The sequence below is a fragment of the Sander vitreus genome, chromosome 1 (assembly GCF_031162955.1).
Source record: "Sander vitreus isolate 19-12246 chromosome 1, sanVit1, whole genome shotgun sequence".
NCBI lineage: Eukaryota > Metazoa > Chordata > Actinopteri > Perciformes > Percidae > Sander > Sander vitreus.
In genome coordinates, this window is record NC_135855.1 from 39,393,589 (window position 1) to 39,408,889 (window position 15,301).

At 42.6% G+C, this 15,301-nt stretch overlaps 1 protein-coding gene across 1 annotated transcript in view; it reads right to left on the bottom strand.

The window, feature by feature from the left end:
- The window catches only part of shank2a (SH3 and multiple ankyrin repeat domains 2a), a 295,254-nt gene that overhangs the window by 131,338 nt on the left and 148,615 nt on the right, over window positions 1-15,301 (bottom strand). Inside the window, exon 11 of the mRNA XM_078255689.1 lies at window positions 13,040-13,106. Coding sequence (XP_078111815.1) covers window positions 13,040-13,106 — 67 coding nt within the window. The remainder of the gene's footprint in view (window positions 1-13,039; window positions 13,107-15,301) is intronic.

The following is a 15,301-nucleotide window of genomic DNA, read 5'->3' on the forward strand; positions in this document are numbered from 1 at the left end:
CCATGCCACTGGAGGCTTCACTGGCAAACACATTTCAGTTGCCTCCTGCACCTTGCTACCTGCGACCTTTGCACATTAGAAGCAATTACACTGAGCTGCCAGTTTAGTACAGCTGCATCTAATGCAATCCAAAACAACGGCTCTATTAATCCAATAAATCCACGTATTAGTGATAATAAGCGTTTCTTTATGAAAACATCATTAACTCAGTGTATATATATATATTCATTTCTGTTGGCACTCTTCTCGCCTGAGTCTCCGTCTTCATTGAGAAAACGGCAGCGGGTGAACCGAAGCCACCAAAATGGTTTCACACACAGCCAGATGGACGGATGGGTGGATGGAGGGGCTGTTAAGGTTGTGTTTGGGTGAGGGGGGACAGCACAGCACGGCACGGCACGGCACGGAGTCATGTCTGTGGGTGTTTTCTCCACCCTGGAGTCCCATTTTTCTCTCTCTGTGACCTAAAAACTAATTCCTGCGCTGCCTGCTTTTATTTTTCGAGCGAACCAAAAAAAAAAAAAAAAGAAAAAACTAAGAAAGAAAGGAAGAAGAGAAGACACAAGTAGCGGATTATTCTTGCAGAATAAATGCGCGCCGACCTACTGCATCCTAACAGCGACGGGAAAGAGACTTCATATGATTCTAAGCACTTTTTTTTTTTTTTAAAGTGGAATGCGTGTGCCGTTTTCCAAACGGAGCGGAGAGATTGCTCCACATTCCCAGTAAGTTGGCAGTGGCGGTAACTCCAAACTCTAACCGTCCGAAACCCAGAAAAAAAAACGTAGAAAAAACACAAGGCGCCGGCTGCTTACCTTCCTTTTTTAAGGCATTGATGATCGACTTCATTTTCCCTTCTTTGCTATATTCCGATTTGCATATCACGGGACTTTTTTTTTTTAGAGCCCGACTATTCCTTTCAGCACCACGGACAGCGACTCCGCGGAGAGGAGCTGCCGCGAGCAGCGCACATGATCCCCGCTCATCACACCTTTACTGCCACCCCCCTCCGCGCGCTCTCTCTCTCTCTTACACACACACACACACACACACACACACACACACACACACACACACACACACACACACACACACACACACACACATATGCGCACGCACGCGCGCACATGACTTCCATTACCCCGCCCCTTACACTCCCCCCCTCTCCCTCTATTTTCTCGCTGCCATGCGGGAGAGGCTGCACTGCGCTGCACAGATATTCAGTTTGCTGTCCGTGACGGAGTGAAGAAACTAGAAAATATTCACATTTAACATGCTGGAATCAGAGTATTTTTAACTTTGTTTCCGTAGAAAATGTCTCAAATCTATTAATCGATTATCAACATAGTTGCGGAATACTTTAATAGTTGACAACTAATCGATGACTAGATTAATATCTGCAGCTCAAGAGTTGTGACAAAGATATTAAAAAAATAAAACAGGTCGGAAAAACCGTGTTTCTAAATGACCTCAAACACGTTTCTTTTTGCTGCTCTGAAAACACAATATAAAGGCAAGTAGTGATGTCATCAGTAATGAGCCAATGATATCTGCCCGTGTGTACATCAGTTGGAAAGTAACTAAGTAGGCCTACCTCTAAAGTACTGTACTTTAGTACAACTTCAATGTACTTATGTATTTTACTTAACTTACTTTCCATTTTCTGCTACTTCAGACACAAATACTGTACTTTTTACTCCACTACATTTATTTGATTACTTTGCAAATTCAGAATAATAATACAAAATGTGTTTTACGGATAAAGAGATGTTTTGATCCCTTGGTGACATTCATAAACTTTCCTGCAGAAAATGCGGAAAAGCTTAAAAGCTGATGCTAAACGGCATTGCTGGCTTTAAAAGTTGAATACCAATCATTTATTAAAAATATGGATTATTTTAAGAATTGTTAAAAAGACGAAGCTACACAGAATTGCTAGCTTTAACATGTTAGAAGTGTAAATGGGTCTAATTAGCACGGCCACACGGACTCATTTTAAACAAACTAAAAAGTTAAAGCTATAGTGCGTAGTTTCTGTCTCCCCCATGAGGAATTCTAAGAAATGACAACAACACTGTCGGCGCGTCCACATGATACAAGCCTTCCGTGACCGCGCCCCACCCCTCCTCCACACAGCTGCTAGTAGCCAAGGAGGACACAGAGGATTAAAAAAACATGGCGGACTCTTCAGAAGAGGTCATTATCTTCACTTCAGTTTCTGCGCGGGAAAGTCACCGGACGCCACAATCTTCTGAACATAGTCACACTGAGAGATACAGAGAGAGCTGATAGTCTTAATTAGCTTTGTAGAAACTCATTTGTCAATGGCTTGAATGTAACGGACGATCACTAATATCAAAATGTTACGCACTAAAGCTTTAAAGTAAAACTCAGAATGCAAACAGATCTCCACCTCAAGCAGAAAACATCAAAAACAAAAAAAAACATCACTAGATTTGTTTGGGTCTGCTAATTAGTATGAATGTCATTAAAAAGTTGAATAATACCAATATGATACTATAATAGGCTATACATGTTACAAAAAAACTAAGTAAAATGAAGCAGTACATATCTAGTTACATATATGGAAAATCATGTCATTCAAAAGAAAATAAGTTCACTGAAAAAAAGAAAAAGAAAATACTTGTAAAACCTTTTGAATTATGGATCAAATTAAGGAGCAGAAGAGCTCCTGAATGGTTGGGTGTTAGCCCGCAGCAGACACACTTTAGCTGTACCATCATCTCACACACTGAACTGGCTTGACATCATCGTCACTTTAACAGCAGCACCAACGTGACATCATCACTTCGCGTAAACATACACGTCACTTTCTAAATCCAAGTGGCGGCTATCCGCGTGTATGTCTACGCCATATTGAGAATGAACATACGTCATGGTAGATTGCTGTCACGTGACGATTTGGGAGGTGTCTGAGCCCGCCCACCATTTTGGGATCCTACGCTATCGGTTGCCAGGGGCAACAGTGTAAGAGCGACACAGAGACGGAGCAGGAAAGACGGCTCGAGGAATTAACATCACGGCGAACGGGTTGGGTTTAGGAAAAGAAGAACGGGATGCAGGACAACGACGGCACGGTTGGGTTTAGGAAACGTGACACGCGGGACACGATCCCCGGTCTCCTGGGGTGAAAGTCCTGTGTTTGACCCATCCTCCAACCTCCATAGGCGGATTTTCGGGCTTTGATACTACTCGCTACGGCGTAAATTCACACGCAATCGCAAGGTAATGTAAGTCAATGGAGGCCAAACGGCGTTGATAAACACGCTAAAAAACGATTATGCGTCTTGATAACACATCCAAATTGGCGTGTCGAACATACGCCACTTCATGAGATCAGTCTGGCAGCACAGCTCGCCTGTTGGACTGAAGACTTTCAGCAGAATATCTGTTATGTGCAGCATCAGGCAGACTCCCAGTCAGTGACCTAAAAACACCCAGGTGGCAGTGTCAAGTCCTAAAGTTGGACCCACAGTGGAAAAGCAAACTCATTTTGGTCATTAGCTCGGCTCACTGCAGATATGATGAAGCTTTCTCCCTGAAGGTTTCAGAAAAACAGACTGTAGACTGCAAAAGAATTTCATTTCCATTTTGTTTTGGGCAGTTTATTTTGATAGGACAGCAGAATACATAAAAGGGGAGAGAGAGGGGGGAATGACATGCAGCAAAGGGCCCGCTGCGTCGAGGAGTAACCCTCAATATATGGGCAGCCGCTCTACCAACTGAGCTATCCGGGCGCCCATTATGCATTGTTTTAAAGACAGTATTTGCTCAGAGATTTACTGTTGTCTGGTTTCAGTTTTGGCATCCCGTAGTGTTCTAAATGCTGCCTTAGAGGCTTTTTGTCTGTGAAAACACAATACGATTCTGGGGACAAATCTGAACTACGATAATGAAATGGAAATATGTTCAGTAAAGGTACAAATTATCACAAACAGTTTGAGCACAAAAGACCAGGACAGCTGGTTGCCTTTTTTTCTCCATCATTTAAAAGCTTCTCCATTAAACAACAATCATCCTTTTGGAATAAATAAATAGAACTTTTAGCAGTGTGATGAATCTCATTAACAGTCACTGCCTCAGGTGTTTGGATTCAATTCATCTGCACATTTAACGTTAATAAAACATGAAAAGAACAGAGAAAATAACAACTGACTGTGCAGATTGAAAACCCAGAGAGACAGAGACGCACGCGCACACACACACACACACACACACACACACACACACACACACACACACACACACACACACACACACACGTAAAAAATAAAGATGGGATTCACATTCCAAATTCAACTACATGGTCACTCGGAAAGCGCAGACCTCCACCAAGGCCACGCATTTTGGAGATCTGCTCCAAAACTGAATGGGTCCGTCCTCCACCCATGAAAGCAAGAGCATAGGTGGTTGCCTGGATATAATATGTATGCTTAATGACGGCAAGATAAGAAGAGTTTCCCAGGTTGGAAACATTAATAAAACTGGTATCATTAAGCTTAAAAAGAGAAAAAGATTATAAAAGGGGGAAATCCAGAGAGTCTATTAACTACTTAAACTGACAGGGACTTATATATTGAAGTGCAAATGGTCTTAAAAAGTATATAAATAACTGAATGTAAAGTGCACAAGTAAGCTTACAATCACATTTTGAATCCATCTGTGTTCAAAGAGACAGAATGAGAAGAAACACATGGCTACATCAAAATGTGTTGAGACAAATTTACATCAATAAAAACGCTGAACCAAATAGAGATACAAAAATATTTTTTTCATTTTCTCATCTTAAATGTGTCCACTGTCATTATTGGAATCTATTGAATAAACCGCGTTCATTCCGAGACAGATGACCTCTTATTTTCCAAGATGACTTCATTTGTCATCGTGTCGATGCATTACGCATTATTTATTACTTAAAGAATATTTAATTCCAGAATTATATATGAACCCAAAAACGTTTTGAGACAAAAACGATCTCCGTCCACACAAGAGTTTTAGCCATATTAACACGTCTGACAGCACATATCACGTGACCATTCACACACACACACACACACACACACTGGGCATGTGCGTGCCAGTGTAAACAGGAAGCAGATTGTCTGACGTTACTCTGTGGTTGAAAATAATGGATGGAGAAGTTGAAAATACTGAAAATAGTTTGGAGAAAGAACAACAGTGGTCAAAAGTAAGAGCAGGGATTCATTATCTTGGAGCGAGGACGAGGTGGAACTGTTACTGAAAGGTCTGTAAGATACCTAACTGATAAGACTGACTGACGTGCGTCATCGTTTCCAAAGGTCTCCGTTTGTGCCCGTCCAGACTACAAAGCAACCCCGGAGTTTTCAAACCAAAACGGGGGCTGCAGTGTCTCCCTTTTAGGATCTTAGAAAAGCCTGTGCACAGCACTGTGGGGGAGGGTCTGGCTAGTCCACACAGCATTCCTAGATGGGAGAAAAAGGTGCTCTGGTTTATTGTCATTTCTTTAAACCAATCAAAATCGTCTTACGCTAACGCTAAGCGCCGGACACAATGACAGCGCCGCTGCATGATAGCCTCGGGAAGGAACTTGTTTTGATGGAACATGTGTACGTTCAAAAGTAGTTTTAGTCGTGCAACAGAAAACTCCGATTGGACAGATAGTCTAGCTAGCTGTCTGGATTTACTCTGCAGAGATCTGAGGAGCAGTTAACCATAGTCCTCAGACATCCACCGGAGGTTAGAACGCCAACACAGAGACAGAGGAAAGAGACGGACATCTGGCCGAAATGAGGGACATCCGGCTGAATTTCCGGCGGCACTAGAGCAATCCCGGAAGTGGAAGGTCGTGGATATAGACTACACAGCCAATAAATGATAGACACACCCACCAAACGAGAGAAAACATAACTCAGAGCACATTGTGCAAAGTTGTGCACCGTTGCACACCATTCCAAGGAAACATGTCGTTCAACCAGGAAACCGTAGCAACACGGTACACACAGTTTTGAGACTGAACGTGCCCCAGTTGTTGGGAGCAGGGGATACAGGGAAATATAGGATTTGAGCCACCGACAGACTGGTGAGCAGCTTCTCCCAGTAACACATCCCCGTTGTTGCTAAGCAACTCAGAGGGGGACAGCTCCATACATCATTAAAGCTACACTTACAGTGCACAGCCGCGTGCACACCTGCCCGTTGTATGATGTCATGTATCCCCCTCTCTCTCTGTACTTGTCCTGTTTCCAAGTTGTTTGATTTCCTGCTCTGCTGTTGTGTGAAGTCATCTGGTTACACCCTGTCCTCGTTAATGAAGGCCTGTCAACGCTCCGCGTCTCTTATTTCCTCCTTCTCTTTCTTTCCGCTACAACTTCAGAGCACGGAGACACACTGATACGAACTCATCCAAGAACTGACCCCGCTGAAAAAGCAACATACCAGATGGCTACATGCAAAGCATATGTTGTCATAAAGTATGCAATAATGCAGAGATGAGAGCAGATTACCATACTGTGAACTGACATTTCATGTTAGTCGAAACATAAAATATGCATCTCTTTTTTTTGGCCACTTCTGGTTTCCATATGTGATTGTTAAACATATCAATCTAAAACCATGAGCATAAATCTGCAATCAAAGACAAACTACAAATTACAACACCTCATGCCAAACTTACACCAAACGACTTTTCAAGCGATTCCACTGTCGCACACTACTTTCCAGTCTTGCTAGAGTGGAGGGGGGGCTCCCGTCATCTCAATTGTTTGGTGTAAGGTCATAAAACTCAGTCCCAGTCAGTCTTTTTCCCGTCTGGACGTTCAGACAAAATCAAACATGCTTGATATTATGGTAAGTTTTAAAGTGCTCATATTATGCTCATTTCAGGTTGATAATTGTATTTAGAGGTTATATCAGAATAGGTTTACATGGTTTCATTTTCAAAAAACACCATATATTTGTCATACTGCACATTGCTGCAGCTCCTCTTTTCACCCTGTGTGTTGAGATCTCTGTTTTAGCTACAGAGTGAGACCTCTCACTTCTGTCCCATCTTTGTTGGGAGTCGCACATGCGCAGTAGCTAGGTAAGGACTACTAGCCAGTCAGAAGCAGAGTATGAGGGCGTGCCCTGACAGTACCTAGGTAAGGACTACTAGCCAGTCAGAAGCAGAGTATGAGGGCGTGCCATGCTAGCAGCTAGGCGAGCATTATAACGTGTGTTCCAAAGTGACCACGTTTGTCTCTGAAGTAAAGGCTGGACTACAATAGAGCTGTTTGGAGCAGTTTGTGAACAGTGTTTTCTGTTGGAGATGGTAAGTCCCTTTGGGGTGGACTTTGGGCTTTTTCACTTTGTAAACCTATAACATGCACAAAAAAGATATATAACACAATAAAGGAAAGGGGAAAAGCCAAAAAGCATAAAATGAGCAATCATGTGGACATTGTCAACAACCAATGGGTGTGCTCCCTCCAGCACCAAACAGGAAGCAGCACATGGCTAGAGCCAGTGTTGTTTGTGGTTGCTATGGTGTCGCGTTACGCTAAAGAGGGAAAGTGGCTGATTTTCAACCCTTCTGAAGCGTGTCATCCAACGGGAGATTTACCGGCAGATAAACACAGACCTTCAGGTACAGCTGTTATTCATCTGCCTGTACGGCAGAACCAAACATCTGCAAACTCTCTCTTAAATTACCAGCTAACGCAACCAGCTTGACCCTGCAAGATCCCCCAGTCTTTACACATAATGACAGTCTTTAACATTAGAGGTGAGATGATTGTATTTAGATGTGAGATGGTGTCATACTTTAGTCTTTTCAAAGTCTTCTAGTGTCTGGTAGGCATAAAGCATAAGAGTACACTAGGTTAGACTTTTGTATTTATATCCACGTATATATATAACACAACCAAACATTACACCCATGTGTGATTCTTGGACATCAACCTGCTGCTCTAACAGCCTCCACTCTTCTGGTTCCAAGCTTTTCCAACACATTTTTAAAACCTGCTGCAGGGACTTGTTCCCATTCAGACACATCAGGTCCGGCTCACAGTCGCAGCTCCAGTTCATCCCAGAGGTGTTGGATGAGGTCAGAGCTCTGTGCAGATCAATCAAGTTCTTCCACACCAAACTGAGAGAACTTTGTCTTTATGGAGCTAAACTGCGTGCACGGGGGCGTTGTCATGTTGAAACAGGAAACCGACAAACACAAACACTACTGTTTAAGATATCGTACAGTGCTGTAGCATTAAGATTAACCTTAGAGGGTATCTAGATTTTTTTTTCAACCTGGACCCTATTTTCCCACGTTTTTGTGTTTGCGTTTGGTTGAAATAAACTCTTAATTCACCCATTTACATGTAGAAATATGCTGGCTCTGTGCACGCTAAAAGTATTGTTTATTTACATGGAGTCTGGTGAGTTTAAGCAATAAGCACATTTTCCAAAATGTCAAACTATTGCTTTAATACTACTATTATGTGTTTCTTTGAGATTACTTTCTCCGTGCACACAAACGTTCAGAGTTCATCAGAAAATCTGTGAATTATTCCCTCTCCTTCCCTCTCTTGGGTCTCAGTCAACGATCTTGTAGATAATAAATAAAGATAAAACTACAATATGTTTTTTTCTGCAAATCTTCATATCCACTCCCTGGCTGTGTGTATATAAAAATAAACCCTGATGCATTAACATTCTGTCCCTTCTGCCTTGCTCTGACAGCTAGATGTCTGTTTTTCCTGCAGCAGAAACTCTGCTGAGTGTCAGCCAGCTCTGGATGTTTTTTGGAAGGATATTTTAAAGTCATTTTTGGGGGGTTCTTGCAGGAATTGGCTTGTGTTCACGAGGTGGTGCAGTGTAGAATAGACTCCAGCTTTAGGAAGCACACAGAGAGCGTCCTCAAAACTGTAAATCCTGCAGAAAACTGTGAAATAGACAAGTGTGACAGTGGTTGAGGTGTGTTTGTGAATGTGTCAAGTGCATGTGTGTGTCAGTATAAAAGTGTGTGTTTGGTCAATACGTACTCCCTGTCGGATTATCACACTCTGGCAGCGGTTGGTGTAATATGCCCATCTGTCAATCATTCTTACACAGGCTTACGGCTGTACGGAAAGGAGAAATCTGCTACAGACATCCTCAACATACACTCATTCATTATACTGCGTGTGTGTGTGTGTGTGTGGGTGTGTGCGTGTGTCTCATTAGAGTGACAGTCCATTGTAAAGAAACTAAATAACGTCTTTTGGGAGCATATTTTGCAATGAGCAGACTTTGCTTTTTTTTTTGCATTAGTTCTTGAAATGTTTGCCTTGTTTCCATCGCCGTGCTTTGTTGTGTCTCGGCTCTGCTGTGACCCCGCCGCCGGCTCGCAGTCGCTGCATATTATTATTGTCTTTGTTGCTGCTCGCAAAAGTCTTTATCTAAATATGGAAATGTGTTGTGAGTTAATGGAAAAGACGAGGACGTTAAAGACAATTGCGTGGATGTAGAAATGTTTTGCTGATTGTTATAAGTTGGATGGTTGGCTGCATTATCTATTCATGATTTTTTTTTTCAAACGACGGAATGTTGCTAAGTACATTTACTCAAGTACTGTACTAATTTTAAAGTACTTGTACTTTACTACGGATGTCACAGGCGGCAACAGATTACGTTTAAAATTAGATCTACTCAGATTGGACCTTTACTTGTAACAGAGTATTTGTACACTGTGGTATTGCAAACTGATCTCATGAAGTGGCGTATGTATGACACGTCAATTCATACGCCATTATTGGCGTGTTATCAAGACGCATACTCGCTTTTTAGCGTGTTTATCAACGCCGTTTGGCCTCCATTGACTTACATTACCTTGCGATTGCGTGTGAATTGACGCCGTAGAGAGTAGTATGAAAGGGCGAAAATCCACATAGGGAGGTTGGTCGGGGGGGTGGAGGATGGGTCAAACACAGGACTTTCACCCAGGAGACCGGGGATCGTGTCCCGCGTGTCACGTTTCCTAAACCCAAACGTCGCTTTCTTCTCGCGATAACACGCCAAGTGGCGTGTATTTTTACGTCCGCTGTATACAGCGTAGACATACACGTGGATAGCTCAAAATGCGTACAGATAACACGCCACTTGGAAAGTGGGCGTGTATGTTTACGCAAAGTCATGATGTCATGTTGCGTATTGTTACTTTTTACTGAAGTTAAAGATCCGAGTACTTCTTCCACCGATGATAGTTTCATGCTGTAAAACTGTGTTGAGATTTATTAAGCAAGTATGCAGCGGTGGAAAGTAAGTAAGTACATTTACTCCAGTACTGTACTTAAGTCCAGATGTTGAGCTACTTGTACTTTACTTGAGTCTTTTCTTTTCATGCCACTTTCTACTTCTACTCCGCTACATTTCAGAAAGAAATATTGTACTTTTTACTCCACTACATTAATCTGTTACAGCTTTAGTTACTAGTTACTTTACACGTTAAGATTCCTGCATACAAAACACATGTAGTTTATAAAATCTGATGTTTTATTATAAAGTAAACTAGCCAACAATATAACGGACTACAAGTCCAGCTGAGATGATCAGACCATTAAACACACAACTGGTTGGATCCTTTACACTTTCTACAATGGGAGGATTTTTTTGCATTGAGTACTTTTAATACTTTAAGTACATTTTCCTGATGATGCTTACTCCCTCTGTCCCCATCCCCCCCTGAACCGTTACATAATCTGGACACAGTGAGCAGGAGAACCCGTAAAAGCCACAGGGCTTATGGTGTTTAGATCACATCACACACACACACACACACACACACACACACACACACACACACACACACACACACACACACACACATCAACATTTAAACACACTAAAGCTGCATACAGTAAGAGGCTCTGCATGACATAAGCTGTCTCCGATGAGATGGTGTGGGCCGCAAGTACGATGTGAGTGTTTAAGGTGGAGCGGTAGAGGGCCGACGGGAGTATAAATTAGAGAGTAGGAGGGGTGGGGGGGTGTGGGCACCCACCTTTGCAGCAGGCTGAACCCATAGCGACCAATCGAGACTCCAGAAGTAAAAAAGTCCCATTCCCCAAGTCCACAGAACCAACAGCTCCCAGGGGACGGAAACGGAACAGAGATGTCCGAACACGCAGGGGGGCGCTGACCGGCTGACTACCCGAGCACCTTTAGCTAACCCCAGCTGACACTCACACACTCATAGCTGCAGCCCAAGGCGTGTGCTTGGGGTTGAAACAGTGTGAAGGGCGGGAGTTAGGGGTTTGTAGCAGATGTGGACAGCAAACAACTTTGGGGGGGTAATCCTGCACCACGGCGGCATGGTGTTCCACTTCCCTTAGCCCTTCGTCAGGTCGCCGCAGTGTAAGGCTGGTGCGTGGCGTCCATGAGATAGGGCAATAATTGCAGGATTACATCTTTAGATTAGATTAGATTTCTCTTTCGCTCTCTCTCTCTTCATTCATTTCCCCCACAGCCTCATCTTTCTCTGTCCTCCTTTATATATTTATTTGTTTAGTCATGTTTTCTCATTTTCTCTGAGGCCTCGTAATCCCCAAGCCATCTCCGTCCGTGCACCACAAACTGCTCTAAAGGCTCTGTGTTTCTTTTAGTTTACAGGAGACATCATCACAACGGTTGTAAGCAGCGTACAGAAAAGTGTAATGTATATTATTGTATACGTATATATGGAAGCTGTACACGATTTGTGATAGTTTGCATGGCTTTGAAACTGAAAATGTCTCTCCATCAGGTGGTAGATAGGAGCTGAATCCGTTGCCATCCCCAATCTGCTTCTCCAGAACTTAATAAGTGAGTTAATGGCAACTAAGCAACAAAGGTAATAAATAGCAAGATGGGAAGAAGAAAAACATGGAACTAGTTCAAAAATCGTTTTATTTTTTTCATTTCTGTATGTTCGTGAGAAATCTTTCTCGTCTTCTCACCTCCCTCTCGTTCCTCTCACACACACACAAATGCAGAGTGAAATAACTCTCAGACAGCATACATACACATACATATATATATATATATATATATTCAGCATTTTAATGCAGTCTTACAAAACGAACCCTTTACTGTAACAAGCAGTGGACAAAATACAGGCTGAGTGGGCCATATGTTGCCTTATTTGGGATTGCAGCCACTTGAATCCTCACTCAAACAATCCGTAGATCATTTGAAAGCACAAAGTTACATTTGGTTCAGTATCACTTACAGTAGACTACGTTTAAAAAAAACTACAAACAACCATCGTTTAAAAGACCAGGGTCATGACTGCAATCAAAAGTACAAGTCCTGATAAGCAGTTGTCTAATTTCCTAATTTTCTAATCTCTCTCTCTGACACACAAAAACTATTTACTTGTTTCTCCAAAAGACGCTAAACGGAGCATTATGTTGCATAACAAACAAACACAATCAATAGAAGAATCATTGAATCCATCTGCCGAGTTAATCGAAACCTTCCACGCAGAGGCACGGATCAGCCAACACCTCTGGAAACCGACCAATCGGTGCCCACCCAACCAAAGCTCCCACTGGCCGAGGCATTGATCATTTCTCCTGGCCTAATCGGCTCGGGGTTGTCCTGGTGTAAACATAAACTTTCATCCTCTTGGCAACGCTCTCGCAATCCCGCCGAGGGGATTATACCGGGAGGTCATTTAGGAGGATCAAAACCACGGGGGGGGGATTTGAAATGTATCCCGAGGGAGATTCAGGAATACGCGCTGGGTGGCTGGGGAAGAATAGGTGGAGGAAGGATGGGAGGATGGATGGATGGATGGAAGGATGGATGGATGGATGGATGGATGGGTGGATGGATGGATGGAAGGATGGATGGGAGGATGGATGGATGGATGGATGGGTTGGTGCATGGATGGATGGATGGATGGAAGGATGGATGGAAGGATGGATGGGTTGGTGCATGGATGGATGGGTGGATGGATGGATGGATGGGTGGGTTGGTGGATGGATGGGTGGATAAGTGGGTAAATGGAGGGGAAAAGAGGAATAGCTGCTTTGCCACTTACCTATATCCGTCTCTTTGTGGTTCTTGACGAGTTCAGCGAGCTCAAAGTTCCCAGCAATAATGGCAACCTGGAGAGAGAAATAGAAGGTTTTTTTGTTTATTTTTTTATCCTTTTTTGCACGTTCTTTTAGGTAGTATGTAACAAATATAGAGCACAAAAACACATACAACTTTAAAAAAGCACAAATTTGACAAAAGTATCTTTTTGTCGACTACTGAGACTGAGCACTGTAACAAATCATTTTAATAAAAATACACCGTTGGTTATGTTTTGGGCTGCTTCTGATTGAATAAGATACTTTTAAATATCAATTATCTGTCATTATTTCCATTATTTAAAAATGTTTTCAGTAATGCATTCACTCTTCCTCTATTTAAAGATTGATCATTGTTCGTTTGATTGTGTCCAGCCTAAGGTTGTACTCTTCTTTTTTTTTTTATCTCTCTTAGTTATTTATTCTTTTTTTTTATTGTTGTGTTATATTTGTGTCTTGTACTCTGTATTCTGTTTTTAATTTGTTTTGTGAGTGTTTGTTTGGGACCCCCATAAAAACCAGATGAAACATTTCTACGGTAAAATAAACTGTATAATACTGAAGTGAAAGCAATTTCACTGATTTCAGAAAATACTCCAACAAGTACAAGAAAGAGCTACTGTCTGGTGCCCGGATAGCTCAGTTGGTAGAGTGGGCGCCCATATATAGAGGTTTACTCCTCGACGCAGCGGGCCCGGGCTCGACTCCGACCTGTGGCCCTTTGCTGCATGTCATCCCCACTCAACCCTTCTGACTTTCTCATAAAGTTCCCCTGTGTAGGGATTTCTCCCATCTAGTGGTGAAATTGTATTTTGCATTCAAATGAATAGTGCTCTCCAGCGCCTCACTTTTTCAAATGTGTGTTGCAACTACGGTAGCCGTTATGTACCAAGAAGCTATGATTCCCTTTTTCAGCGATGAGGATTCCTTCTCCTGTGGCTCGGCATAAGTACGATCCTCCATTATGAACTAAAGGGCAGTGCAGGCTTTCACATTTGCCGGGGCAGTGACAAGCGCCTCTCACTGATCTCCTTCTCCGTTTCAGCTGGTTTCAGTCACGTGACGCTGGCTCTGAACGAAAACGCGTTGTGGATTAGCTAGACAGGTAGGCTAGTGCTTTACGTCCCTCTCAGCGATGATAGTTTTTCAAAATGGCGGAACGACATGGAAGCCTCCTTGGACTTGCCCGTCCAATGTAAATACAGATAAGAAATTCTTCGCTTACGAGGATAAGTCAGATCATTGGCAGAGGTCATTTTAGACCAATGAGGACATATTTATGAATGAAGACATTGATTTTAGCTAATACAATACTTCAAACACTACACAGTGTACCTTTAAGTTACCAGCTAACTGTCTACAAATGAACTGTCAGCGGAGCATCGAGGCTGATCAGTGCCAGACCAAAGACAGAGCTGAGCGAAAGACAGAGCAAAGCGTCGCTGTTACTTAGCTTCGTAGCTTCATATGTACCGCTGCTAAAACTCTGGAAGCCCTAGACCAGGGGTGAGCAACCTTTACTATCAAAAGAGCCGTTTTTGGCCATAAAAAAAAAAAAAAAATCTGCCGTCAACAGATAAACCTATTTGGGGCTCAAAGTACTTATCAATTTCAATTAAGAATAACATATGGGGTTGACTTAGAGCATGTGGCTTTGAAAATATAAAACTTCCCTAATAAAATAAAGAGATGTACAGAGACTTAGGCTACGTTCACACCGCAAGTCTTTGTCACCGCAAGTCCAAGTTTGGCTGTTCACGTGACCTTTTCAAATGTGGCCTGTATCAGATTCCAGTGTGAACTGTTTGCGGTTTCGAACTGACCCGCATGCACAAAAGAACAATAACAATGACATCAGACGCAGCACTAAAGTTAGGGAGGTTATGGAGGAAGTAATGGCAGCCGTAACATTAATGAGCATCCACTAATGAGGTCTAACACCTCCCTCTCCCTCCATTGACTTGCGCCATCCCTGTTCTCCATTTTGTAGGTCTAGTCATGTTTTTAATGTTACTGTCTGTGTCTAGGGCTGACTCCCGCCGGCGCATCATTGTGACAAATGTCGATGTAGATTGATGTAAAAGTCGCATCAAATCTGCCTTGGTTGTTCACACTGCAGCAACGTTGAAAAATATCAGACCTGGGTCTGATTCAGGACCACATATGGAAGTGGTCTCAATCTGATTTGAAAAAAATCAGATCTGGGCAAGATTTGAGTGTTCCCACTA